The sequence below is a fragment of the Equus caballus genome, chromosome 22 (assembly GCF_041296265.1).
Source record: "Equus caballus isolate H_3958 breed thoroughbred chromosome 22, TB-T2T, whole genome shotgun sequence".
Classification (NCBI taxonomy): Eukaryota; Metazoa; Chordata; class Mammalia; order Perissodactyla; family Equidae; genus Equus; species Equus caballus.
The window spans coordinates 8261761-8288027 of NC_091705.1; the positions used below are offsets into that span (position 1 = coordinate 8261761).

General features: G+C 40.2%; 1 protein-coding gene and 1 long non-coding RNA gene across 2 annotated transcripts in view; one reads left to right on the top strand and one right to left on the bottom strand.

The window, feature by feature from the left end:
• The window catches only part of PCSK2 (proprotein convertase subtilisin/kexin type 2), a 262151-nt gene extending 261527 nt beyond the window's left edge, over positions 1-624 (bottom strand). The window contains exon 1 of the mRNA XM_001491591.7: positions 130-624. Within this exon, the coding sequence (XP_001491641.2) occupies positions 130-309 (180 nt within the window). The 5' untranslated portion in view covers positions 310-624. The remainder of the gene's footprint in view (positions 1-129) is intronic.
• LOC138920222 (uncharacterized) lies at positions 244-14396 on the top strand. Its single transcript, XR_011431049.1, has 3 exons — positions 244-375; positions 8817-8902; positions 9399-14396. It is a non-coding gene; the product is annotated as an uncharacterized lncRNA (long non-coding RNA).
• The last annotated feature ends 11871 nt before the right edge of the window (positions 14397-26267 follow it).

The window sequence follows — 26267 nt, forward strand, 5'->3', positions numbered from 1 at the left end:
GTCGTGTCGAAGAGCCGATGGCAGAATATCTGCATCGCAGGAGAAAGAGAGAAAACTTGCAAGTCTGCAATGAGATTGCGCAGGGCTGTCCCCGTTTAGAAACAACATGCGAAATGCAAAAGCTCTTACCTTTCGGACTCCAAAGCCGTATTCTGCTGCAACTTGGCGAGCTTCTTCCTCCCCTCCTTTATGCAACTCCACAAGAAAATGATTCGTAAAGACCGGTCTCTCGGCAGATGCAAAAACCATGACACAGAAGAGGAGCCCGGCGGCCGCCTTCCACTGGGACACACAGCCACCTTTCATCATTCTTTGGGAGTGCAAAGTGGTGCTAGGAGGCGCGCAGGCGGACAGAGCAGGAGACCCGGAGGGAAGGTGCAAACAAAAAATATATATATAGTTTTTGTCTGTTTGTTTGTTTTTTAAAAAAATCTTTATGTAGAGAAACAGGCTGATTAGGGGCTTGGAAAGCAGCAAATCAATGTGTGCTCTCCTCCAGCATCTGGCTGGCGGGGAAGCCGTGCAGTCAGGCGGCCCGGCTCGCTGGCAGAGGTGCGAATGTGGGGAGCTGTGTGTATCTGAGAGAAAGAGCGAGTGTGTGTCTGTGCTTGATGCTAAATCTGCATTTTCAGCTCCTCCTCAGCCCCAATTCCACCGGGGCCAGAGGAGAGCACCAGTCTGGGTGACGTGCGCCCGCCACCAGCCAATGAGGGCAGGAGAAGCGGCGGGCCCCTCCCTGGGCCGCCCCGGGCCCGCCCCTGCCCGCCCCCGGCCGGGTCGGTCCGCCTCCGCCGGCGGGGGGCGCGGAGAGGCGAGCCCGCGCCCCCGCCCCTTTCAGCACCCTGGAGAGCTCCTCCACCTCACCACCCGCGCCCGCCGAGCTGCCAGGAAAATCCCCCCAGCTGTAATCTGCTCGGTGCCGCCGGAGTGATGTCATTGTTTGTGGAAATCTGTAAAGCTCTGGAAAGCGAATTACGATGTGTGCCACTCTCTAAGGCCCCGAGGGGAGCTAGGGCACGGGCCTCTCCTTATTCCTCTCCCTCGCTTATTTTCCACTGCAAAACAACTCTCTCACACACACACACGCGAGCGCGAGCGCGCGCGCGCGCGCACACACACACACACACATCAAGACATACTTGCCTCCCCTGCTCTCAATAACAAAGCAAGTATCAACCCCCTCCTGTCACTTTGGGCAAATCTCAGGTGAGGGTTACTCCCCTTCCTGCTAGCACAGGAGGGATTGGGGAAAGCAGCCCTCTTGGGATGACTCACGGGGGCGATAGTACAGGAAGGGGCTTTTCTTTGCTTTTTTTTGTAAGCTCAGGGCAGGTCTGGAATTAAGTGGCTGGGAAGCCTAGCAGGAGATTAGGTTCTCTCCAACCAGCAACTGTGATTAGATGAAACTCCTCCATGAGTGTGGGCTGCTCCGCGGAGACCACCTTCAATAGAGCCGCGGCAGCCGGAATTGACATGACTGGAGGTGCATTCTGAGACTAGGGGACGTTCAGTTGCACAAGGACAGCGAGGGTGTGCATTTGGGAAGGTGTAGTCACCAATCCCAGCTCTCAGCCAAGACTCCAGTAAAGTGTCCTCGACTGGGGTAAATTCAGGCCAAATGGCAGAGGATCAACTAAGCTATCCAGTTAAGAAACGTATACCCACACTCTGTTAACTGCTTACTACTGACTTCAACTGACTTCTTCCTTCCCAACTGAGAGGATGCGGGGACCCAATGTCTGCAACAAAATGAGGGCGACTGTTTTAAAGCAACAATATTGTTGTAAATCATTATTGTTGTAACTCAACAAATGTTGAATTACGGAGTATGTGCAATGATCCCAATTATCATTTAGCTCTAAAGTTCAAAATTCTACCTTACTTGGATAACAGGTAAGAGATCTTTTTTCCTAGAGGCTTAAATGTATGCAAGAGAGAGAGAGAGGTCATACCCACAAACACACACCTACGTTACAGATTTCACCCTTTTTATTTTAGCATGAAGTCAGAATCTACACAAGAAAAACACTGTTAGTAGAAATAAATACACACTTAATGCCATGGGACACGTTGTATTAAGAGCAGAGCTTTTTCCTGACATAGTTGACTCCCCCAGAGATTTCTTTCAAGCATTGCCAAATAAAAGTGTAGGCATTAGCGAAGATTTTAATTAAAGCGTAAGAAATCTGTATGCAATTATTATTATTATTAGCAGTAGTAGTACTTGGATTTCTTTAGGAAAAGCTAAGTGAGGTGCTGAGGTACTAGGACATAGGCTAAAAGTGAAAGGGGCCAGAGATTCTGGGAAAATATTAATAAAAAGGAGCAGCACTGCTCTAGGTTCCTTAGTTTTTTACTGATCAGAGGCTCATTTCTGTTAGGATTTTTTTTTAATCATCCTATCTTACTCCACAACTTACCCCTCATAGTCCATCTGTTTGATTTTAAGCCAAGGTTTTCTTATTCAGAGACCTTCAACTCTTCTTTTCTCTCTTTTCTTTATATTTTGTCCATATTTTAAGTCAAAGTACTAGGCTGGTCTGTATTGTCATTTGAGAAAAATGGCACCAAATGTGAAAATTACATTAGCTGGAGTCACAATCATGGAAAGCATTTCAAAAGCAGTGACAGAGATAAAAATCTAAGTCTTTAGCAAAATAGATCTGAAGAGCATCAAATAAGTCAATTTAGAAGATTATGGGTGTTGGGAAATAGCACTGCTAATGTAGCTAAATCTCTCTGAAAATGAACATGAAATTACCATCTATTCAGAGATATTTATTAATTTTTTCTGAAACCACAGAGCAATACTTCATTTCCTAAATAAATTCCAAAGATGAAATGCTAGTAAATGTTGAACCTTATGTATCTGCATTTTAAATAATTAAAACAATGTAAAATTGGGTACAAGCTAGATAAAGCCTGGATGGCTGTTTAAAATAAGCCATTTTTAGTAGTTTACATAGAATATAGTTCATCATAATATTGTCAGAACAGCATGGCAAATGAAAATAGAATTTTTTGTGATGCAAATGCCAAATTCGTAGTGCATAAAAATCTAGTAAGCAAGTGGAGGAAATGTATCAATATATTGAATTTTTATTTGAAATACAAATACACATCCATGTGCATACACACATTGCTTCTTTTAGATAAATATTTCTAAGCTCCTTTTTTCAAATACCAATAGTAACTTTGGAGCAAGAAGGTGAACAGGAAAGAAAAGGGACATAGAATGCTTAAAGGACTAAAATGGAATTCAGTTGACAGCAACTCTATTGCAGGCTCTGCTGTTACCGGCTCTGCTACTTGGGCCAAACCATTGCTTCTCTCATTGTCTCTGTCTCCTTATCTGTAAAAGGAGACAGTTGGATTAGATACTCTCTCCAGGTCCAAAAGCCCACAGTTTCAGAGAGATGCCAAAGTACAGACTATGATGTAGAAAGCATCATCAATAGCTAGAGAAATGTTGAGGACAGTCATAATTTTCCATAACATTATGGTGGCCAACAGACATATATTTTTATATAACCTCCCCCAAAGAGTCTCATATTTACTTTGTGGATTTGAGGAAAGAATACTTGACACAAACTGGCTGACACTCAGTACCAGACACTAAAACCATGAGCATATTGAAGTTCTTACTAAGACACTGTTGTAGCTGTAGAGAAAACCTGGGTATATGTTCCAGTTCAGATGTGTCACATATCCCGCAGAGTCTCTTTGGAGACCTTCTCCTGCAAAGACCAGACTATTCCCATTTTATGGCTTTGTAACTATAAATCAATAGACTTATGTGTGATTAAAAGAACCCAAACCACCTGAAGTATGATTGGGATCCTCTTATTCAGATGTACTTCCAGGGAGAACTTTGGGCCCAGGGAGCTTCAGGTCAAGGGAAACCCACCACTGGGGAGGAGAGAGAAAGCTAGAAGCAGTCCTAGGAGAGGCTACTGGATCTTGGAATATTCTTTGGATCATTAGGGAAAAGATCTTATGTTTCTATCGATTTCTCTTCAATTGGGTGGGTGCAATCTGAAGGGGACTAAGGCATGTATAACAGAAAATACAATTTAAAATACAGCCTTGTTAAAAATCAGGTTGATCGTTGCCATTTCTGTTACTTTCATTCTGAGCACTCCAAATGCAGTAACAATAACTTCATAGGCACCACAATTGTCTATTCTCATATTGTATTACCAAACCCTTCAAGTAGATTCCTCCTAATGATCCTGCTCTCCCTCTCTCCTTCACCCCAGCCCATAGTCAGGCTTTCTGAAGCATTGGCCACTTTATAGGTTTCTGCCAAATTTTGAGCTCAATATTGATCAAGTTTTTAAAAACTTTCCTCCAGATAATTCTTATTTTCCAAAAATCTCACCTCATTTCCCTGTGGTATTTATCTACATTCTCATATTTGCTGTAACTTAAAATTCAAGCGCTTGGAAAATTATAATTAGTTCCTTGGTATACAACCCACTCCTTCTAAATCATTGGGATTCACTTGGTCCTACTTCCAGTTTCTATAGCTTTTACCACCTTATACCTTTTCCTTAAATGACCTGTCTCTGTTTTTCCTTCAGTAGCAAATTCACAGTTGACTTTTGCTATCTAAGCCATCTTAAATTAGCATAGTGGGGAGGACTCATGGGGCTTTATCAAGTGTTTTATCACAAGGCATTGAATCTAGAATGCTTTCACTTGTATTCATTTTACAACTTCATCCACAAGGCATCACATTTACTCAGACTAATCGACTCTTTTCATAAACAAAAGCTACCCATTGCTTCCTTATTTTCCAGGACGGTAAAAACTTATTTTTTGAGGTAATTTAGGTTCTATTATTTTGATAGAATTTGGAGTAGCTAAACAATGAGGACCAAGGGCCCTTTTAATCTTCTTTGAAAATTAGGCACACATTGCTATTCACTATCTTCAGATTCCTCTTTAGGTCTACAGGACTACAAAATAATGTTTGCTCACTTGGAAAATTAATTAGTTATTTCTCAGGGCTTGTTGGAACATTGCTTATTGTCTGTAGAAAGTGATTACCTATTCATGAATTCTCTACCTTGTGTTATTCCCTTTTTCTTTTATGGTCTTTTAAAAAATTCAGTAAATCTTCCTCAATTCACTTTTTGAATGATTATGGAAATTATCTTTAAGAGGAAGAGTTTTTTGTGCTCCTCAAACTGTCTATAACATAGAAATAATTCAGAAAGAACAAAATACATGGCTTGTTAGAAAATATAAATTGGAATTTGAGAAGTTAAAATTTTTTTGTGTAAAATAAAAGTTCAAACATTAAAATGTATATACTAATTTTTTAAGGCTAACTCTGCCATTGCAATGAAACACCTGATTCTAGGAAAGTCTTTACCTAGACCTAAATTCTTTGGGTAGCTGTCTGCTATTTAGTATTGATTTGGATGACCTCACCCAAGTAGAGAAATTATGTATAATGTTATTTAACACGTAGGAAGAACAACTATAAATTTATGAATGTGCTCTCAAATATCTCATTTTCTATTTCTTGTGAAAATATTCTATTCTTTCAAGGCTTCAGAAACATGACATAGTCTATTTTTAGGAAACTTCATCATACAATATCCATTTTATCTTCTTATGATACTAGAGAAAGTGAACCAAAAACTACACCTCAGAAACATATTTTTAGAACTAGCTACTCAAAACAATACCAAGTGGCTTTTATAGATTTATTTTCTCTTTTAAAATTCAGGAGATCATAATTCATATAGGATCTAATCACAGTATTCTTAATTTCTAATAACACACTCCATGATGCATTAATTTATGCTAGTGGCATCCATTTCACAAGCTTGTTTTATACAGATCACCGTGTTAAAAAAATTAGTTACCATCCTTTAAAAATGGATAACTTCCCATAAAAAAATTCCAAGATATGACTTCTTTTGGAATAATCAAAGATTTGGCAACATGGTCACAATTAGCTACTTGGTAGCTACCATTCTCCCCCTACCAAAAGTAATAGGGTTTGAGCTGCCCAATTTGCTGGAATCCTCACCCAGCCTCCTGATTCATGTGACATGTATTCCTGACCTTGCCCATAAAGCCATCTGAGTTTGTGATTTCTGGTTTAAGCAATTTATGAGGTCTCAATTTTTATAATGCCTTCAATAAAACACATTCAAATAACATGGAAATAAGAGTGTATTTTCTAAAACAATTATTAGCATAGATATTTTAAAAACCTAACAAATTAGACTCAGACATCCAGAATACAGACTTTCAGGGAAATGGAAACAGTCTTGGCCAAACGCATTCTTTATCCATATCAGATAACGCAGAGTAGACAAATTGGCATTTCCTCCTTCCTCTGGTAATGGGAACCTCTGCAAATGTCCAATATGGTTAGTTTTTCTTATTTCTGTATTTTGCTATAGGATAATCCCTAGAGGAGTGCCAGAAGAAAACAGAACAAGGATTACCAAAATGAGAAGAATGAGATATTGAAATGGAGTATGAATTAGATTATAAATACTAAAGAGAGAGTAGAGTGGCATTGTGGGAAGATCGTGAGGCTGGAAGTAAAGATTCCTTTGTTCATTGCTGGCTCTGTGTCATTTTAGCCATGTGATGTGAAATAACTCACTTCATCCTGTGGGCCTCAATGTAAATTGGGGGTAGGAATTATTTGTTTAGATTGATTATGTCTAAGATTCTGTTTAGGGCTAATTATCAATGATAATTTTCTAGACCAAGCACTTATTTCTCTCATGCATCTCATATCTCTGAAAGTCTACTGGCTGCATGAGCTATGAAATGGCACACAAAGTATTGCCACTCAACTGCTGTGTAACAAATCATCTTAAACTTAATGGCTTACAACAAGTGTTTTATTCTAATGTTACAGTTGCCTGTGATTTGGCTGATCTAGGCTGGGCTTGGCTGAGTGGCTTTACTTCAGGCTACACGCTGGCTCAGTTTGGCTCCAGCCTGTGAATTTGATTTGGATCTTCACAAGTATTCTTTCTGAAGCCCAGGCTGAAGTGACAGTGGTTACCAGAGGCGTGTTCTTCTCATGACTTATCACTGGAGCTCAACACTCAAGCCAAGCCACGGCCCCTGCTCCACCATACCCACTAATATTCTATTGGCCAAAGCAAGTCACATGGCTGAGCCTAACTCTGTCCGCAGTGGGAGAGAGAGGGAAAAGAATATTTGTTGAACATTAATCCAAAATATAAGACCAAGCAAAGTCCAGCAACTATAGGCATTTTTATCGAAAAGCATATTTTCACACACCAATTTAAATGATTTAAAGCCAATTTAAACAATTGACTTAGGAACCATTTTAAAGGGTTAATTTTTAAATTAATATCTATAATGCATCTGGGGCATGTTGTTCTAAAACGTTGAGAAAGAACATTTCAGCAATTTCATTTCTGTGTGAAAGAATGAATCACTTTCCTCTTAGAAGCCTCAAGAATTAGAGCAGGTGTCCTTTTGGACATTTTCTTCAGAACAGCCAAGCAAGCGTTGCTGGGGTCTGAATCTGACTTGAATGGCAATGTTCAGTTTGAGGATGACAAAAGTGAGGCTGAGCTTGTCTCAAAATGGGTCAGCTCAGATTAAGCCATAAAAAAATATATGAAGTCCAGAGTTGAGAAAAGGTAAAGGAATCTAGTTATATGACCTTAGACTTTTGTACACATTTCAGATTATAGTTTCCCATTTGTATTAATCAGAAATCGTCTTTTTCTTCTTCTTCTTGTTTTTTTTTTGGGTTACAAGTGACAGAACTACAGCTCTAGCTGCTAAAACAGTGAAGAAAATTTCTTGTTTTGCATCTTTGAAGAGTCCACAAGTAGATACAGATTCAGATATGGCTGGATCCAGAGATTTCTCCACCTTCATTTTTAGGGTCTGTTATCCTCTTTGCTGGCTTAACCTCACACTAAGGATATCTTTTTTCCCCAGTAATTTTTGTCACATCTTTAAGTAGCAGTTCATTATCTTGGCTTATGACATGTGACCAATTTTTCCCCAGTTACAGGGGCTAGAGGATGGAATCAGCTTCTGGCCAGGCCTGTGTGCTGTGCTTTCTCCTGAAGCTGACATGTGGCCTGAGCTGCATGGACTGAGAATAGACAAGTTTTATTAAACAAAGGAAAACAAGGAGGATTTTCCCCAGAGAATGGGGAAAGGACCTTAGATGTATAAAAACAATGTATGTCTGTTACAACTCCTGTTCAGTAAAGATGGACAATGCATTAGGCTAAGGGGCAATTTATGAAGCAGGACTATATTGAAGGGTGTTGAGTAAAATAAAGCTAAGATATAAATGGTCTTGTGCTATAAATGCTGGACAGGGAGAATGATATGTGCTATATTTGCTTGTTTATTTGCGGATGTTAAGAAGGACCATTTCATTTGTATGGGCCCAACAGGTAACGATGGCTCTTAGCCAATGGTATAAACATGTCACAAACTCCTGTCTGGTGACTTGTTGATGATGGGTTAACTCAGCTGGTTAGAGTACAAATCATGGGTTCAGTCTTCATGAGGGGAAGTCAGATAGTCATTTTACCATGTAGCAGCATGTGAATGCCAGGATTCAAATGGTGATAAAAATAAATCTTTGAAAAGACATACATCTATGCTAAAATGAGTCTTCATATTTCTTTCACTGGCAGGGAAAGTAGGGCTCTTGTTCTCAGTTCCACATGAGATGGCAAAATCATTGCAACTTTCAGCATTGCCCACAGTACTTTATGTTTAATTACATTGTTTCTTCAAGGTGCCCTTATTATTTCTCCTCTCCTCTTTCCCAGGAGACATACACCAGGAGGAGCTGGCAAGTTCCCTTGGCAAGAACAGATGAATAAATAAGGAGCATGAGCTTGCGTCTTTAGCTAAGGTGATTTGTCAAAAACCACAGCACTGTGGCTGTTTTCAGATTTTAAGTGTTATGTTCAACCTTAATCAAGGGAAGTTTTGAAAGCTAAATCATTGAAGGAGTTGAGGAAAAGATTTTGGTAGAACATAAAGTCAATCGTTCACATATGGCTGAATACACTGGCCTAAAGGCATTTCAAACATATGCTGAAGTGTTAGACAATGGTGAATTACCTACTCTTTTGTCTAATTTATTGAGTGGTGAGTGGTATTGAATGAAGAATCCCATGAAGAATAATTGGCTTTGATATTCAAGAAAGAACGAAATATCTGAGCAGGAGACCCCCTAAGGGTCAGCTACTTGTTATAAGTACCAAGTGGTGAACATGGATAAATTGGATTCCATAATACAATCTGAGCTTACAATATCCTTGTAATTTTCAACATTGTTATGTTTTGTTATTTAGCTCTCAACTATGTGCATTATATCTGTCTGATTATTTCTAATTCTCCTTCAGATCTCCTCTCCATGTCTCTCCAATGTGTGCTGTGCTCTGGGAGATTGACTTCTATGGACCACATCAATGAGATTCATTGCTTTATGGTTTCCCACTGGATTCAGGAAGATCTTTCGAAAAAAGTTGGAGAATGGGATAGGAGAATCAACTCAGGGTTTTTATTTTCCAAGCTTACTTCCCATTGGGTCAGCACATATTGACTTCATCCTTTTCCTAAATGCCAGAGCTTCTGTCGGGGAGCCCACTCCATACAACCTCCTCCCAGATTCTGCTAACCATTCCCTTCCCTTGTCTCTTCAGGCTGAGGGAATAATGGCTCCAGTACGTTCTAGTCCCACGGGCTTGACCATGCTTCATTGGGTTTTTTTGATCCTCCCATACATTTGTAAACAGTCTCTTCATAAACTCTCCTCAATTACTCCATCTGCATATACCAACTCTTTCTTGCAGGCATCCTGACTATCATATTACCTACGTAAAATATGACACATGCTATGTGTTTTCAGGACATAGAATACATTTACATTCAACTTATTTCATATTTACACACAGCACTTGTGATGAACATAACCAAAACAAATCTCAGCTTTCTGGGAGGCCAGGTGGGTGAAAACCGTAGTCAAAGTAAAAACAAACAAGAAAAAAAATGTGGTATATATTGGGGCAAGTGGAATAATATTCAGAAAAACTATCTTAGGAGGCATGAGTAAAATGGGAAAATGAGGATTTGAGGGAAAAGTTCCCAGGACCAAACAACCAGAATCCAAATTGTGAACAACCAGGAAATCCTAATATCTGAGGACTAGGAAATGAGAGAGAAAGAAAGAAAGGGAGGGGGGAGAGAGAGAGGAAGAGAGGGAGGAGGATGAGAGAGAGCTCCCTAAAAAAGATATGGTGGAGGCAGGGGAGCTTAAGGAGGTAGGATGAAGGTAACAGGACCCTGCTGGGTGGCAGCACTCAGAACCATCTGTAGCAGCCACACGGTGGCTCTGTCCATGGTACTGGCCAAATCCATACTGCTGGGTATTTCCCCTCTCCCTTTGACGATCAGGTGAGCTGAAAGAATTCTTAATGCTTAACTGATGTGCCTTCAGACTTCCCTGGAAATTATTTTGTACTAAAGGCATCCTTCAGAAGAGCAAACTGTACCAGGCTAAAAGAAGAAGGGGGTAACGTCATTTGTCTCGCAGTTATTACACGTTTGTACATGATTGATACTAGCATCACTGCTGCTGGCAATTGATCTGAGCATATTACCATGCTAAAACAATTTACCATGAAGACAGGCACAAATATGAGGATTCTGAGAAGCAGTTTCAAAATAAGAGGCTGAGGTGAAAACAACTCTTAATACCCCAGAATAGAAATACTCCAAATGTCAGTATATAAATTTAGAACAGAGTTTTTTCTATTTCTCCCACTATTTTGTCCTCGGCTGAAAAAATGATTACTCTGTGTAACGACATGTCCAAAAATAATTAAAAAAAACCTTTTTTTTTGAGGAAGATTAGCCCTGAGCTAACATCTGCAGCCAATCCTCCTCTTTTTGCTGGGGAAGACTGGCCCTGAGCTAACCTCTGTGCCCATCTTCCTCTACTTTCTATGTGGGATGCCTGCTACAGCCTGGCTTGCCAAGCAGTGCCATGTCTGCACCTGGGATCCAAACCGGCAAACCCCAGGCCACCGAAGCAGAACGTGGGAACTTAACCACTGCACCACCGGGCCAGCTCCGAAATTTTTCTTAAAGGATACGATGAGAATAAATTAGCTTATACAACAAAGAATATTTTTGCATTTTTGGAAGAAATCACAAAAATCTAAGGTTTTTCTTTATTTTATCATTTTTACTTTTAACAACACTAACAAAGAGAAAGAAATGGATCTTTTATTTAAAGCTTCTTCAATCTGATCATTCTTAAAGAAACAAAAAGATAGTTTCTCAGGAAAATATCAAATATATAATCAATGAGAAAGGTTTATCCATCTGGCAGTTTTGAGAAGTTTTGCAGTTCTGATATTAAAGATCTTAAATTTAAAATGTGTCATTTAATATAATTTGGAGCATTGTAGTGACTTATGAAAACTTCTTCTTGGATTAAAATGCACTGGTGTGAAGATGGGAAAAAGAACCTGGAACAAATTGCAACAATGAGGACAAAATTAATCTGATGAGACCACCAAACAGAAGCAGGAACTATCTTTCCAGTTTTGTGATCAAGGTCTCAAAAAGCACAGTATACACTTACAATCTCAGTTCCAAACATCATCACTTGGAGATGCAAGCACTTCAAAGCCACCTGTGATAAACGTCTTGCCCTTCATCTTCTAGTTTTGGAAAAGTGTCTGGCTGTGGTGACAAGAACGTTAGAGGACCTCAGGACACAGGTTCCCAGTCTTATCAGAATGGTGCTGGACAAGTTGTGTAACTTTTTGGAACTCAGTTTTTCCCCCAAAATAATGCATGAGGTATCTTGTTCACAAGGTTATCTTGGGTTTTAAATAAGCACACGTGAATGTAAAAAATATGTACACAAATAAAAAGTAACTAAAAGATGAGCAGAGACCCTTGCAGCCATTGGGACCTGAACAGAATTGTCCCAAACCCCAATTGGGTGGCCTGGGGAAATCCTAATCCTCCTCAAGTTATCTGAAAGTTCCTGGAGACTACTTCCTCATAACTGCCTTCACTGGGCTCCTGGTACCCATTGGTAGCTCTTCACGGCATTGAATTAACTCAGGTATGGAACTCAAGACCCCTCTGAATTTCCTCTCCCAAATATGCACATCAAAACTCATGGAGGTTCTTGAGTACCTTTGCTTGTGAAGTTAGCAGGAGGGATCCTCTGTAGAAAGCAGGTCTGTTATAGAAAGTCAAAACACTTTTCATGTTATACTGATTTTAGTGACCACTAATGAATTGATCATACATCAGTGGAACCATGGAAGCTTCCTTAAAATGGCGTGAAAATAAATAACTGGAGTACATAGACTGTACTCAAACAAAGCTGCATAAATGCTAACAGGTACAGGCCAGTGAACTGTTACGGGGGAAAACACTGAGAACTAGAGACACAATTACTCCATCTCTGTCATGCTTTGTTCATGTCAGTAGAGGAGAAATGGAACAAACCTGTGGTATGGCCATCCTTGGACACTTAGCAGATGTTTTAAAGCAAAAATAGGCTCAGAGCACGTGGCACAGGATTTGAACTTAATATGCAAGTTGCTTTTGTCTAATAGCTCCTCCTCCTCTTAGAAATTTGGCTTATTACAAATTTCTCTACTCATGAACAAAATTAAGTAAAATGCGTTCAGAGAATTTCTTTTTGCAACGGGTGGTCTGTCTTTAGGAGGTCCTGAGGTCTTTGAGGAAGGTCTCTTTTGATGATTTTGATTATAATTTTTGGATAACAGTTTTATAGAGGATGCAAAATGAGACTTCTTTCTTGCCCCGTTTCAGATTGGATCCTTGCTACTTTGACCCCAGTAGCAAAATAAGAGGCTGTGTTTTCACAATCAGAACAAAATTCCACCTGCTCATCCTGTTTTATGGACAATAAAACAAAGACCTTAATTATGCAACAGCATTAAGGACAAAGTATTAACAAGGGTGTCTTCAAATGGACATGTGAGCGGGCATATAATGTCCTGACCCAACTCTCAGACTGGGTTTGTGTGATTTTGAAGGAGGAGGGTTTCAAATATTTAGCTTCCCAGACATACTGAGAAGAATCCGGAGAACCACAATGTCAATGGTAATGTGCTTGGGAGCTTCCAGCAAGCATGTGGAGTACTCATCTTCTCATCTTACGATTACACAGCCCTGGCAGCGGGAGGGCGGGGGGGGGTGGCGGTGCGTGACATCACCTGCATAACATAAGAGCTGTCACATTTGCAGCTGTGATGGTTGGAGCCAGAGCAGCAATCTTGGACCATGAGATAACCTTGGAAATGGAGTTAACACACAGCTTGCATTATAGAGGTACACCCCAGGCAAGACCCAGTCTTGACGGACATAGTTGGCCAAATTGTTAACACGGCTCAAACACATTAAAAGCTTCCTCTCCTTCATGCTAAACACTTTGCAGTGCTGGATGTTTACAAAAGAGTGTATGGGGGAGACAAGGAAAATGAGGGTGGGTGCAATGGAGTCAGGTAGGTCAGAGTTCAAGATCTGGAATGGTACTTCTTAGTTGTGTGACTTTGGGCAAGATTTGAAACTGACTGAATTTCCATCTGTTCTTTTGTGAAATCTTCTAGGATTGCAAGGATTAAAAAAAGATAAAACATATACAATGTTTTGTATAGAGTAAATCCTTAGTAAAATCGTTATATTATTAGACGTATCATATAAGTATAGTTACCATACTATTTGTACAGAGTAAATCCTTAGCAACATCAATGTATTATTATAAGTGTAATGTAAGTATAGTTATTATATTATTAAATAGATCAGTCCTCCAGCCCCATCTGATGATTTTGTTTTAGTCACTCTTATCCTAGTATATTTTTAGACTTGGCTAGATCCAGTCTGGTTGTGGAAGGTGATTAGATTTCAATGTAGCCCAGAGGTTTGGGTTAGGTCAAGCATTAAAGCAAGCAGTTATTTGGGGCTTCTTGCTACATGCTGGAATTTTATCTGAAAACTAGAATGAAATAACTTGATTAGAGAATGATCTAACTGCTGACTTCCAGCCCCACTGACCAACAGCAACCCCAGGCTCGCTACTCAACTCTTGGCTGAAACTCGCAAAGGCACTAGCATGAAGAGGAGCAGCCTTCTGTGGACTTCTGCTGGCCTCACTCCAGCTGCAGTATGTGCTCGGCTTCCAAATTCCCCTGAAGGCTCCAACACATGCGCCCATGGCAGTGCTTCAAAGGGCCTGGTTGGTGATTTTCCTCTGATCTCTAACTCCCTTTTAAGGACACTTTCTTCCCCAGCACCTCCCCCAATTGTGTGAAGTCGAACTTGTATAATAAATTCCTTATTCCCTAGCACTCAGAGTGGTTACGCTTTCCTGATTCTGCCCTTGTATTACATTTGATTACTGTCAGGCATCATTCTTATTCCATATCAACTTAATCCCCTTCAGAATCATTGGAACTGAAATGAATTTTGATGTTAACTTCTCAACTTGTTATGCAATTTCTCATTAAAACATCCACATAAAAAATCTGGTCAGCATTTTATAAATGAAATTAATATGAGGAGACATGTTTATCATGTTATTCAATGTTACCTTTATAAGGTTTCACATGAGAAATGTATCACTATTTGTTGCCAATTTCAATCTTACTTCTTTCGAAGCATTAGTATACTTCTTCCTTTTTTGACATCCATTGGTTTCAATTTTTGCCCTGGCTTCCGGGAGGCTCAGAGACATGCATGGTGCCTTATTACAAGAACTATCTTAGCTTTCAATGTATTCGGTTGTTCCTCTCTTTCATGTATTTAATTAATTCTATTTTACTAATATTGAAGTATACTTATCCTTTATTTTAACTTCTGTCAAGTAGGAAATGGTTGAGACAGGACAGTGACTGACAGGATCTGTTTATTCAGTGCCTACCTAGTATCATCTGGGCTTGACACTCTGTCATTCTCTCTTATTTTTTCTTCCATTTTACATATGAAGAAACTGAGATTCAGCTACATTAGGGGATGCTTCAGTGACAGAACTGGGACCTGAGTGCAAAGGTGTTTGACCCATTTTCTCTCCACTCTGTCAGGCTGTCTTAATGCTGAAAGAGTCGGATATAAACACATGATACACAGAGAAATAAGAAATAAGCATCTCTATCCCTCTTAACCTGACTTGAGAATGAAGACTTTGACCCTTCCTTTCTAGCAGAGAAGTTTGAGTATAAGTGGAACATGTAGCAAACGTTTTATGGAATGGAAATTGGTGATGAAGATAATGAAATTGATTGTGGTCATGAAAATGATGGTGCTGATGAAGTTGATGAAGATGATAGTGGTGATGAAGATGATGATGATGATGTATCATTCTAATGCAAAGGAAAATTTTGATTACTTTCAATCACTTTACTCTCTTATTTTGTATATGTTTTCGAGAGATACAGCATATGGGAACTTAAACCGTAATTTGCAAATTTTATTACTGGATAGAATACATTCCCTGACTCCAATAATCATATAAAATAGCCAAAATGATTGAGTTCTTCATTATCTATTAGGCAGTGTTTTAGGCACTTTACACATGTTAACTTATCTCGTACTTAAAATAGATATTTTTCTTATCCCCTTTGACATATGCTAAAACTCAAGCACAAAGAGGTTAACTTACTCCCCTGACCAAGACCACAGAGATTCTAAGTGGTGAAGCCAGAAGTTAAACCCAGGGAGTCTGGCCCCCAAGTCCATGCTCTTATGCATGACTTTGTGCCGTTTTCTCTCTTGGGTGGCCAGGGAAAAGAGCATGCACTTTTCAGCTAAATAGATTTGGATTCAGATCCATATTCCAAACTTCCGAGCTATGTGACCTGGAGCTAGTTCCTCAATCTCTTTAAGTCTCAGTTTCTCTGGGGTTCTTTTAAGTGCCAAGTGGTAGGATTCCTTTGAATCACCCATTTACCTACTTGTTGAGCTCCTATGAGTTTAGAACTAAGCTAGGTGCTTTGGGCAGAAAATTAAACCACCATTCAAGAGTTTTGCTCACAGAAACAAGCATAAACATGCTCAAAATCCTTGCTTAATTGGAATAAATTTTCCTGCAGCTGGTCCTCAAACATTCAGTTTCTTGTAAGAAGACAAGAGAGGGTGTTATAGAAGAATCCTTCTCTTTTTCTTTTCACTTTCTCCCTGCAACCCATTGCATCCCTTTCTTAGAACATTTTCTTTACGGTATTCCTTTGGCAATGTTAAGTCCTGTGAAAATCTACCATCTATACTCACCTTTACAAATCACTCATGCACCCCAGGACTCTCACTGAGACCTGGACACTATGAATTTTCAGAGGCCTAGTGGGTGACTGACATGTGGCAGGGAGGGAAGGATCTCATTCCACATCCCTACATTAACACCGTTGGGAAAATAATGCTTTGACTGTGACTTGACTCAAGTGCGAGCGTGGAAGACTGGTTCCTGGAAGATTCGAGAGGCTGTGTGCTGGCTCTGTGAAAGGGGAAGGCAGCAGTTCCAAGAGACAGATTGTGGATGTTCTTTTTTTCTCCTCTTCTTTGAGTTTGGTGGCAACAAGACATGTGACACGGATCGCCCAGTCTGATCACAGTCTCAGGTTGCTAAATAATCTCCAGGATTTGTGAAGGCAGCTCACACATGTCCAATGAAGAGAAGCTGGAACAAAGGAGGCCATTATTTCTGGTGACTGAATTCTGCCCCAATCTGTGTAATCACCATGTCTTTTAGGATCAAAGGAGGGTGAATGAAAGAGGAGGCTTAAATGAACCTGCGATCTGAGGCCTCTGGGTTCCTGCTCAGTTGGCAAGAATTGAGCAGCAGACAGGAGACTTGCTTGCGTCCAGGCTAAACATCCTTCAGGCATGGCTTAAATCAAGGCCAGTTACTTTTTATTTAAACAAGGGATCAATTTTTTAACACTACTATGTTTTCCAACCATCTGTTTTTCCAACTGTGGAACAATCCCCACTGAGGGGAGGGATTCTCAGAATGGAGTCTGAAAACCCAGGAAAGTCTACTCAAACTCTCTTCTTCCTCCCAAGGTTTCTTCTTGCCCATCCACTTAGGCCAGCCTCTACAGTTTAGCATGGGGGCGTGGTCTGGGCTGGAATGACACTCCCACTGGAGGTGGCTGGAGGAAAAAGGGTAGACCCAGCGACACCCCAGAGGAGGCCATGCCCAAGGGCTGGTTGATTGGAGGGTGGGGAAGCAAGTATACATGCTTTTCTGATTAGGGGTTGGAATTTGGAGAGAAACAGAGTGCAGGTTGCCTGGTGTGAGTGTGTGTGTGTGTGTGTGTATGATGTGGGGGACCAAAACCAATGCTTTTTACACTTTGTAGTTACTCAACAAATGATTGTAGAATTGAATGAGCCCCTAAAATTCTCTCATTGTAATATAAATGGAGATAAGACACTTATGGCTTATTTTTCACAGTGACAGAGGAACCCTTTGTCTAGAACCATTTGAGTCTGTTGGACATCTGCCAGTTAGAATTGTTCTCCATCCTGTAGGAAATTGGGAACATGCAAACCACTCTTCTCTTGGTTTGGTTAAAGATTACTGGCAGAAGGCTCTTTGGAGGTCAACATAGAGTGACAACAAAGACCTAGTAAGCATCCTTATATTATTTTCCTCATTTAATCTTCACAACTGTATGTGTTGGTCATTACTGTCACACTTTCTAGATGAGAAAACTGAGGCCAAGGGGACTTTTATAGCAGCAGAATGTAACTCAAAATGAGGTCTCCAGACTCTGAGATCCATGCTGTCCTGTAAAGCCTCAGTTTCTGTAAGGTGTAGTGAGTAATACTGAAGCAGGAAAAGTGAAGAACGAGGCTCACTACATCCTCAGGGCAAACAAACTGACCACAAGAATTATTTGTTTAAGATTCTATAGTGCGTACCTTTCTCCATGGGGGAGGCACCCAGAGAAATCATTAGCCATAGCCTGTCACCATACTCCTAGGAGCCTAATATCTAGTTGGGAAGACAAAGTTTGGACACATGGCAAGATAACCATTGACTGAAAGCTGAGAGTGCTATATATTAAATCAGAGTACAGGTATTGAAATAGGCAGGGAGGACTTCCTGTAGGAGGCAAATGTTGATGTGAGTCAGAAAGGCGAGAAAATGTCGGTGTGAGAAGGTTGTTCCAGGGGATGATATCAATGCAGGGGTAAGGATGAGATGAGTAAAGGAAATAGCTTAGTTAGAATTGAGGTTTTAATGGAAGGGAGAGAGAGTGATGAGGCTGGAAATGGAGATTGGGCCAGGTTATGGGTGGGCACTGAATGCCAAGGAAAGAAAGTTGGCTTTCATCCTGTAGAACAAACTTACTTGTTCACATATCCTATCAGCAAGATATTTTGACTTGCACATAATGTGTTTGCATTTATTTTTATCTATACTAATCCATCATGTATATTATGAGACATACCCAAAAATAGTAGTTAAAAGTAATGAATTAAGATGAAATAACTTTAAATGTCTTGATAATTGAGGTGGCCAAAATATATTTAAGCTGATGTTCATTGTTATGAAATAATTGGTTTACATCCACATTTCAAGTAGGCTTTTATTAGGAATCATTTCTATTTTTTTCTTCTTTTATAATACTAATTTTGTACTATTGGTTTGGAAGTTCAACATTCTACTTTTATTCTTCAAGGCTTTACTTCTAACACGTTAAGACCAACTGCTAAGTTGGTCTGAAGGTGACCAATAACTGTGTCATTGCTCTGGGGGGAAAGAGGAATCATCAATTCTTCTTTTGTCCCTCATTCTACCTCCAGCCATACTGGGATAATCTGAAATTTGGGTTGAATATTCTTATAGATATACTTATTTATTAATTATGTAATCAATGTATTAATTATGTAATTATGTAAACATTACATGTCCTTATTTCCCACAGGACTAATTTCTTTCTTTGCTGGAGAAGGTCTCAGCAAAGTGGGTTTTTTTTGTGTGTGTAGTTTTTCTTGAGACTTCGCATGTCTGAGAATACTGGTATTTCGCCTTTGCAATTAAGTTATAGTTTTGCCAAATATAAGTTTTACTTTTAGGTTCTAAGTTTGAAGGTGTTACTCCATCTTCTTACTAGATTATTTTTTTCTCCTGAGGAAGATTAGCTCTGAGGTACTGCTGCCAATCCTCCTCTTTTCGCTGGGAAGACTGGCCCTGAGCTAACATCCATGCCCATCTTCCTCTACTTTATATGTGGGACGCCTACCACAGCATGGCGTGCCAAGTGGTGCCACACCTGCACCCAGGATCCGAACCAGTGTACCCCAGGCCACTGAAGCGAATGTGTGCACTTAACCACTGTGTCACCGGGCCGGCCCCATTCTTACTAGATTTTTAGGAAAGATTTTTTTTCTTGAGGAAGCCTAGCCCTGAGCTAACATCTGCCTCTAATCCTCCTTTTTTTTCTGAGGAAGATTGGCCCTGAGCTAACATCTGTGCCCATCTTCCTCTGTTTTACATGTGGGACGCTGCCACAGCATGGCTTGATAAGCAGTGTGGAGGTCCACGCCTGGGATCTGAACCGGCAAACCCCAGGCCATTGAAGAGGAACACATGAACTTAACAGCTACACCACCAGACCAGCCCCTAGGCAAGACTTTTTTTGATACAAAAACTTATGCTCCTGTTTACTGAATTATTTTTGAAATAGTCTTAGAAAAAAAAAATCAGTCGGTTCTATAATTGAGGGACGCTACCAAAAATGTGGCGTAGCCAGCTGTTTCAGCACTTTACAACATTCTTCAGCGGCTTGACATTATCTACATTTTAATGTTCTACCATTTTCTATTCTCTTAAAAATTAAAAAAAATGACTTGAAATGATATTGTCTATGAGGATTCTATTTTTCTAATCTGATATACCTACAACTGAACAGATCATTAAAATAAAACAAATAGCTCATGGCTCTTAAGTGCAGAGTGGGAACTCCTGAGAGTTAATCTACCTACTGATTTTTGCAATTATAACCAAGTGCGTCAGAACTAAAGTATTCATCTAAGTTATTTTGAAAAACGCATTATGATTTCAGGACTACTTCTGTTACAATTAGCTGCACACATACCTGTTAGTCCAATTATGTATCTGTGCATTTGCAAATTACTGTGGAATTCGTTAATTGACGTAGCTTGTGTTGTTGAAGAAATATTTTCTTGATTTTGGGATATGGGAAAATTATGCAATTGTAAATGCCTCATTATTTATCTCATTGTTTGCAAGAAGTAACATGTTTGATCCTCAAATCCAAGAAATGGTATAACCATGATTTACATCATAATATATCATCTCTAAGGAAATCAGTTAAATGGCTTTGCTCTGCTTTGTTTCTTGGCCATAATATCTTGTCTAATTCCTGTATGTCTCTACATGCACTGAGATTTCTATCACTCACTGCTCTTCAGTGGACATGGTGTCATGAAGAATATGACCATTTCTTATGTAACTTTTAAGGTGTAACTGTTACATACACACACACACACACACACACACACACACAGCCCACAACCTTCCCAGAGCTTACAATGAAAATCATTTCATTTGTAAAAGGATCTAACATTTTTTAATGGAAATATAGCTCCAGTTTCAATAACTGTGTGGAGGTTTTAGAACAGACTCTTAGAAGCAGACCAAGAGAGAAGGATCCTTGTGCAAGTGGTTTATTAAGGATGTGCTCCCAGGCACTCTGATGAGGGAGCACAGCAAGCAGGACAAGGAAGAGAGAGGTAGGCGAAGCACTTGTGTGATTTCAGGCAACATCTCTGCTGGTCCTGCAGGGGAGCTCTGGAGTGTAAATTACATCTCAGAGTTTGTCTCAACTCGAGGCAAAGGAGTTGTCATTAGCTAAGGACCAGCTCACCGCGGTACCAGCTCCAGGCACTTCCAGCTCTCTGTATAAGCAAAGCAGCTCTAATGGCCCAAGGGCAGTCATCGTAACAGAATCACAGTGCAGCCTTTAGAATTAAAAGCACAGGAAAGCTTGAGAGAGGCACCAGAAGTGGGACAGTTGCTCCCAGGAGGTCTGGGCAGGGAGCCCTGACGCCGTCTACTTCACCATCCCTGAGCTCCTATTTCCATCCTTCTGTGCCTTTGGGCCTCTTCTCAGAATGTCCACAAAGTTCCAATTTCTTCTGAATTTTGGACTTCAGTCCCAGAGAGGGTCAGAATGTAGATGGAAGGGAATTATACAAAAAGCATAAAAAATGTTTTGTGTGGAAGTAAATCTAAAACTGACTAGTTAAATTAAGGCCTCACCTTACCTGTAACACTAGTTTTTTCCTGCCATTCCTCTGTTTCATTAGCATATATGAAGAGTTTATTCTCTATTAACTGTTTTTATGAACACACACACACACACACACACACCAGATTTTTGCATGCCCTTTGATCAATATAAGTATGGTGCTTATATTTTCTCTGTATATAATGAGAAGAGACATAGAATGAATACCTAGGATCTGCTGCTTTGCCTTTAAATCTGTGACCATAAGTTTGTCACTAAAACTTCCAAAGTTTCATATTTGATCAAATGAGTAGAATGCAAAATTGGGCAAGATGTAGAGTTAAGTTCCTCCTCGATTTTAAAACCATAAAATTGCCCAGTTTTTCCAGGAACACGTGAAAACTTAACACTTGAACGATGCGTTTTCCTACATCTTGACTGTAAGATGCCCAGACTCCAGGCAGCCAGCCCCTAGAGGAGGTGTTGTCTAGTACAGTTTGTGGTAGCTCTGGCGATAGCTTCAAGGATGAGAGATAAAGGCTGGAAATTCTTTTCCATGATTGTACCATTTTGGGGTAAGTTCTTGTGGTATAGCTTTTTCAACCAAGATTCTACTTTACTGACATGTTATCACATGAAGAAGGATTAAAATGTAGCTTAAATATATGCTTCATACTCTAACATATCAATTTTATTATAAGGATCTTCCTAGTACAGGCTGGGGTCACATATATATTGCTATGAGACACCAACACATTTGCCACGCCAAATTCAGTTCATCAATCTCATCCAGCCAGAATATAAGCGAAAAGAAAAAGAATAGCTCAATGGAAAAATAATGAATCTGAAAGTGATTTTTTTAAAAGAAGGAAAATAAAATCAATTTGGTGTTGCTTTAATTTCTGATGATTTACAGTGGGAGCTCTAGCACCCAGCAGGTACCATTTGACATTTTCATCTCCAGTGCTGTGAAGAGATTAGCACTTACTGGTATTGATTTAAACTAGGATTTATACCAAGGCTGTCATTTTTATGGAAAGCACAATAAAAGAGATTAGAAAGAAATTGCCAAGCGGCCTGGGTCTAATCAATTGCAGAATGCTTTCACTGGGAATTTGCAATTTTACCAAGCAGAAAGTTAACACGCAGGATAAGCAACAGGAAATGAAATTCACATCAGGACTTGAGACTTGTGGCCAGGCCGGAACCAAACCACATCATACAGTAAGACACAGGTTATAGTTCAGCATCGCTCTGCTAATTTTCCATGGAGTTTGAGAAAAATCTGTGAAAACCAGCATTTTAAAGCCTACTGGAACACTGAAGAGAAATAGTTATAATATATTGCAAGACAGAATATTTAAGGTTGCATTTGAGGAAAATTTCTTAGAGCTGAAGTCAAGATGAATCAACAAGGGTGCATGACTTTTATTTGGTTTTGATTGGGAAAGAGGAGTTAGTCTAGGATTGGCTGGAGGTCAAGACCTCTGGCACCAGTGAACTCAAAGTTTGCTACTGAAACTGAACTCAAAGCCCAGGAAAGGCAGAGAGCAAAGCAATACGGAGGAAGCACTTATTGCTAAATGCTGAATCAGAGCTCATGCAGCAATTGGGCAGTGTGACGCGTGAACATTGAGACAAAAGTATCAAAAGGAGGTCAATGGAGATTCTTGACATTCAGCAAAGAAATACCCAAACAATCTCAGGCAATCTGCTTTACTTGAAAAATTACCCAGAAGGAAAGTTCTGTTTACTATTGCATTAAATTAATCACAAGTTAGACACATACTCAACGGCAGTGATTGTGCAGAGGGCTCAAGTTCAAAAATTAAAATATGGGAACGCTGCATATAAGTAGCTCACAATGTGCAGGGTGAGCACTTGAAGGTGGAAAATTATAGGAAGAATGACAAGTATGGTCCTAGTTTTATGACTTAAAAGAGAAGGGAGTTAAGTCTTTCAGAGGGGAGAAGAAAGGGGATCAGGTCAGCTTCTAAAGGGAGCTCTTAAAGCAGGGTTTTGAAGGATGAAAAGACAAAGTAGAGAAAAGCATTCTAGACGGAGGGGACAGTAGGTGAGGAGGTATGGGATCATGACACAGTATGTAGGACAGGAGTTGGGATTGGGGTCCAGAGTTTGACTTTATTCTATGGGCAATGGGGAAAACTGTGGCTGGTTCTAGGTGTGTGTATTTGTGGTGTGTGCATGGGCCAGGGAGGGAGAGTGACCTAATCAGAACTGTGTTTTAGCAAGACTCCCTGCTGCCATCCTAATCTTCACACCTGCACCCAGGCAATGGTCTTCTACCTGGCCCCTCTACCCCACTCCCCCTTGCCCTCCAAGTGTGATTCTCTAAAAATGTCACCCCTCTGTTCAAACGTGTCTATGGTTCCTCATGGCACTCAGAGAGGGCTTCTAACATGGTTCAGCCCGTGATGGCTGCTCAAACCACATCTATCATTCAACAGTTTCTTTGCTTCCTCCCTGGGCCCCAAACATGTCTGTCTCAGGGCCTTTGCACATATCGTTTTCCCTTCCTGGAATGCTTTTTCCCCTGGTAATTGCCATGCTCACTCCCACAGTTGATCCAGCTGCTCAGATGTTAGCTTTTCAGAGAGGTCTTCTCCAGCCACACTGCGTGCTCAAATTAATCTTGAGTGAATGAATGAATGGATGGATGAGTAAATGGAGGGGACAACAGTGGAGGTAATTTGTCCCTAAAGAGGTTTGGAAGAGATAACACAAGCATGTGGGAATTAAGGATAATGCACGGTGCTTGGGTTACCCGTATATGGCAGAGATGGGTGTGGAGAGACTAAGGGATTAGAAGATGCAGAGGATCTCTCCTAGGTTCTAGACTGGAGGACTGGATGGATACAAGAACAAGGGCACAGTTTTGGAGGGAAGAAGGGATGGTCAGAGAATAAATAATAGGAGTATTATCTAATAACTATAGGGTACATATTATATGCCAGGCACTGTGCATTATGTTTATTATCTCACTTAATTCTCTATGGTAGATAGATACTCTTTACTACCATCATTTTCTTTTTCTAGCTGAGGAATCTGAGACTCAGAAAGATTAAGCATCTTGCCCAAGATCATACAGCTAGTGAAAGGCAGAGCCCAGACTTACCAGACTTACAGGTCTATCTGATGCAGTTCACATACACTTAAATTACTTAGGCTACTGCCAGTAGTTTTAACTGTGAGAGTCAACTGCAGCAATCTATATGAACATTTAGAAGGTATATGAATGGAATACAGCTCCACATTCTGAAGAGCGTCACAGATGTACTGCTCATTCTGCTATCTTGGAATTTTTCAAGGAAGAAGTGTGTTTATTGTTTGACCCAAATCCTTTAGTATACAGACTTAACCCATTCCTCTTTACCTGAAACCTACAGAATATTAACACTAACTCCTCCACACAGTGCTGGCCAGGCTGCTGCATAAGTTAAGTGATTTGGGCACTGAACAACTACAGGGAGCTGCCATGATGTGAATGCTCCCCTGGAGTTGTGCAATATGGCAGCTCCGAAATTCTTATGACACATGTTCTAAAACTCTCATTCACTGTACTTAACACTCTTTAGTGCTTTAGCGAAAGTGTTTTACCTTCACTTTAGTGAAATAAAGGTAAGTGGAATGTTTTCAGAGAGAAAGAAGAAATGAATTAAAGAATGAAGGTCTTGCCAGTCATGGAAAAAGGCTCAACTCCTTTAGAGAGGATGTGGTGGAAATATCTCTGAAAGGCAGGGAGAGAGGGCAGGTCATTAACACATCACAAGGTTGGCTGGCTGGACACAGGTGGAGAAACAAAAAAGAAAAGCCAAGGCTATTTTCATAAATATTTTATTCACAGCAAGAACACTGACCTTTTCTACAAGCTAAGCCCTTTATAAATATACAAATGGGCACTCATTTCCTATGAAATTACCTATCAAATCAAAAGGTAGTTGAAAATATTGCTTGGGATTTTTTTTTTTTTTAAAGATTTTATTTTTCTCCTTTTTCTCCCCAAAGTCCCCCGGTACATAGTTGTATATTTCATTGTGGGTCCTTCTAGTTGTGGCATGTGGGACGCTGCCTCAGTGTGGTCCGATGAGCAGTGCCATGTCCGCGCCCAGGATTCGAACCAACGAAACACTGGGCCGCCTGCAGCGGAGCGCGCGAACTTAACCACTCGGCCACGGGGCCAGCCCCAAGGGATTTTTTTTTTATTTAGACAAAGAATATCAGTCTCACCCGGTGGGCTAAGTTTTGCAGTGTTTGTTCCTTCTCTCTCTTTCCTGTCCTTCTTTCCTTTTCATTTGATTTGTACGAAATTCACCTTTGAAATCTCTTTTATTATAAAATGGAAGACATGTACAGAAAAATGCAGAAAACATAAGTGCACATTTTAACAAATTACTGTAAACAGTCAAATAACTGCCACACAGACCAAGAAATAGAGCATCCCCACTTCTCTGAGGCTCACTTCCGCTCCTGCCCCTTCCCAGTCATGGTCCCCTCCTTCCCCGCCTAGAAGTAGCCATTCTCCTGACATTTATGGTTATGACTTCCTTGACTTTCTTTATAGTTTTACCACCTAAGAATGCATCCCAAAACTATAGTTTTGTTGGGCCTTTGAACTTTGTGTCAATGGAATCATATTGAGTTTTTCCCTCTGGCCTTGCTTTTTTTGGCTCAATGATGTGTGTTCAAGATCCAACCACGTTGTCATATGTAACTTCACTTCCTTCATTTTCATTTCTCCACAGCCGGAGTCAGCAAATTTTCTCTGTAAAGGACAAGGAAGTACATATTTTAGTCTTTGTGAGCCACTTGCAGTCTGTCATTTATTTGCCATGGAAAAAGAAGGCCACTGGCTGGATTTGGCTCATGGGCCATAGTTGGCTGATTGCTGCTTTGTAGTATTCTACTATATCATTAAATACTCAATTCTGACAATGAAGGCTA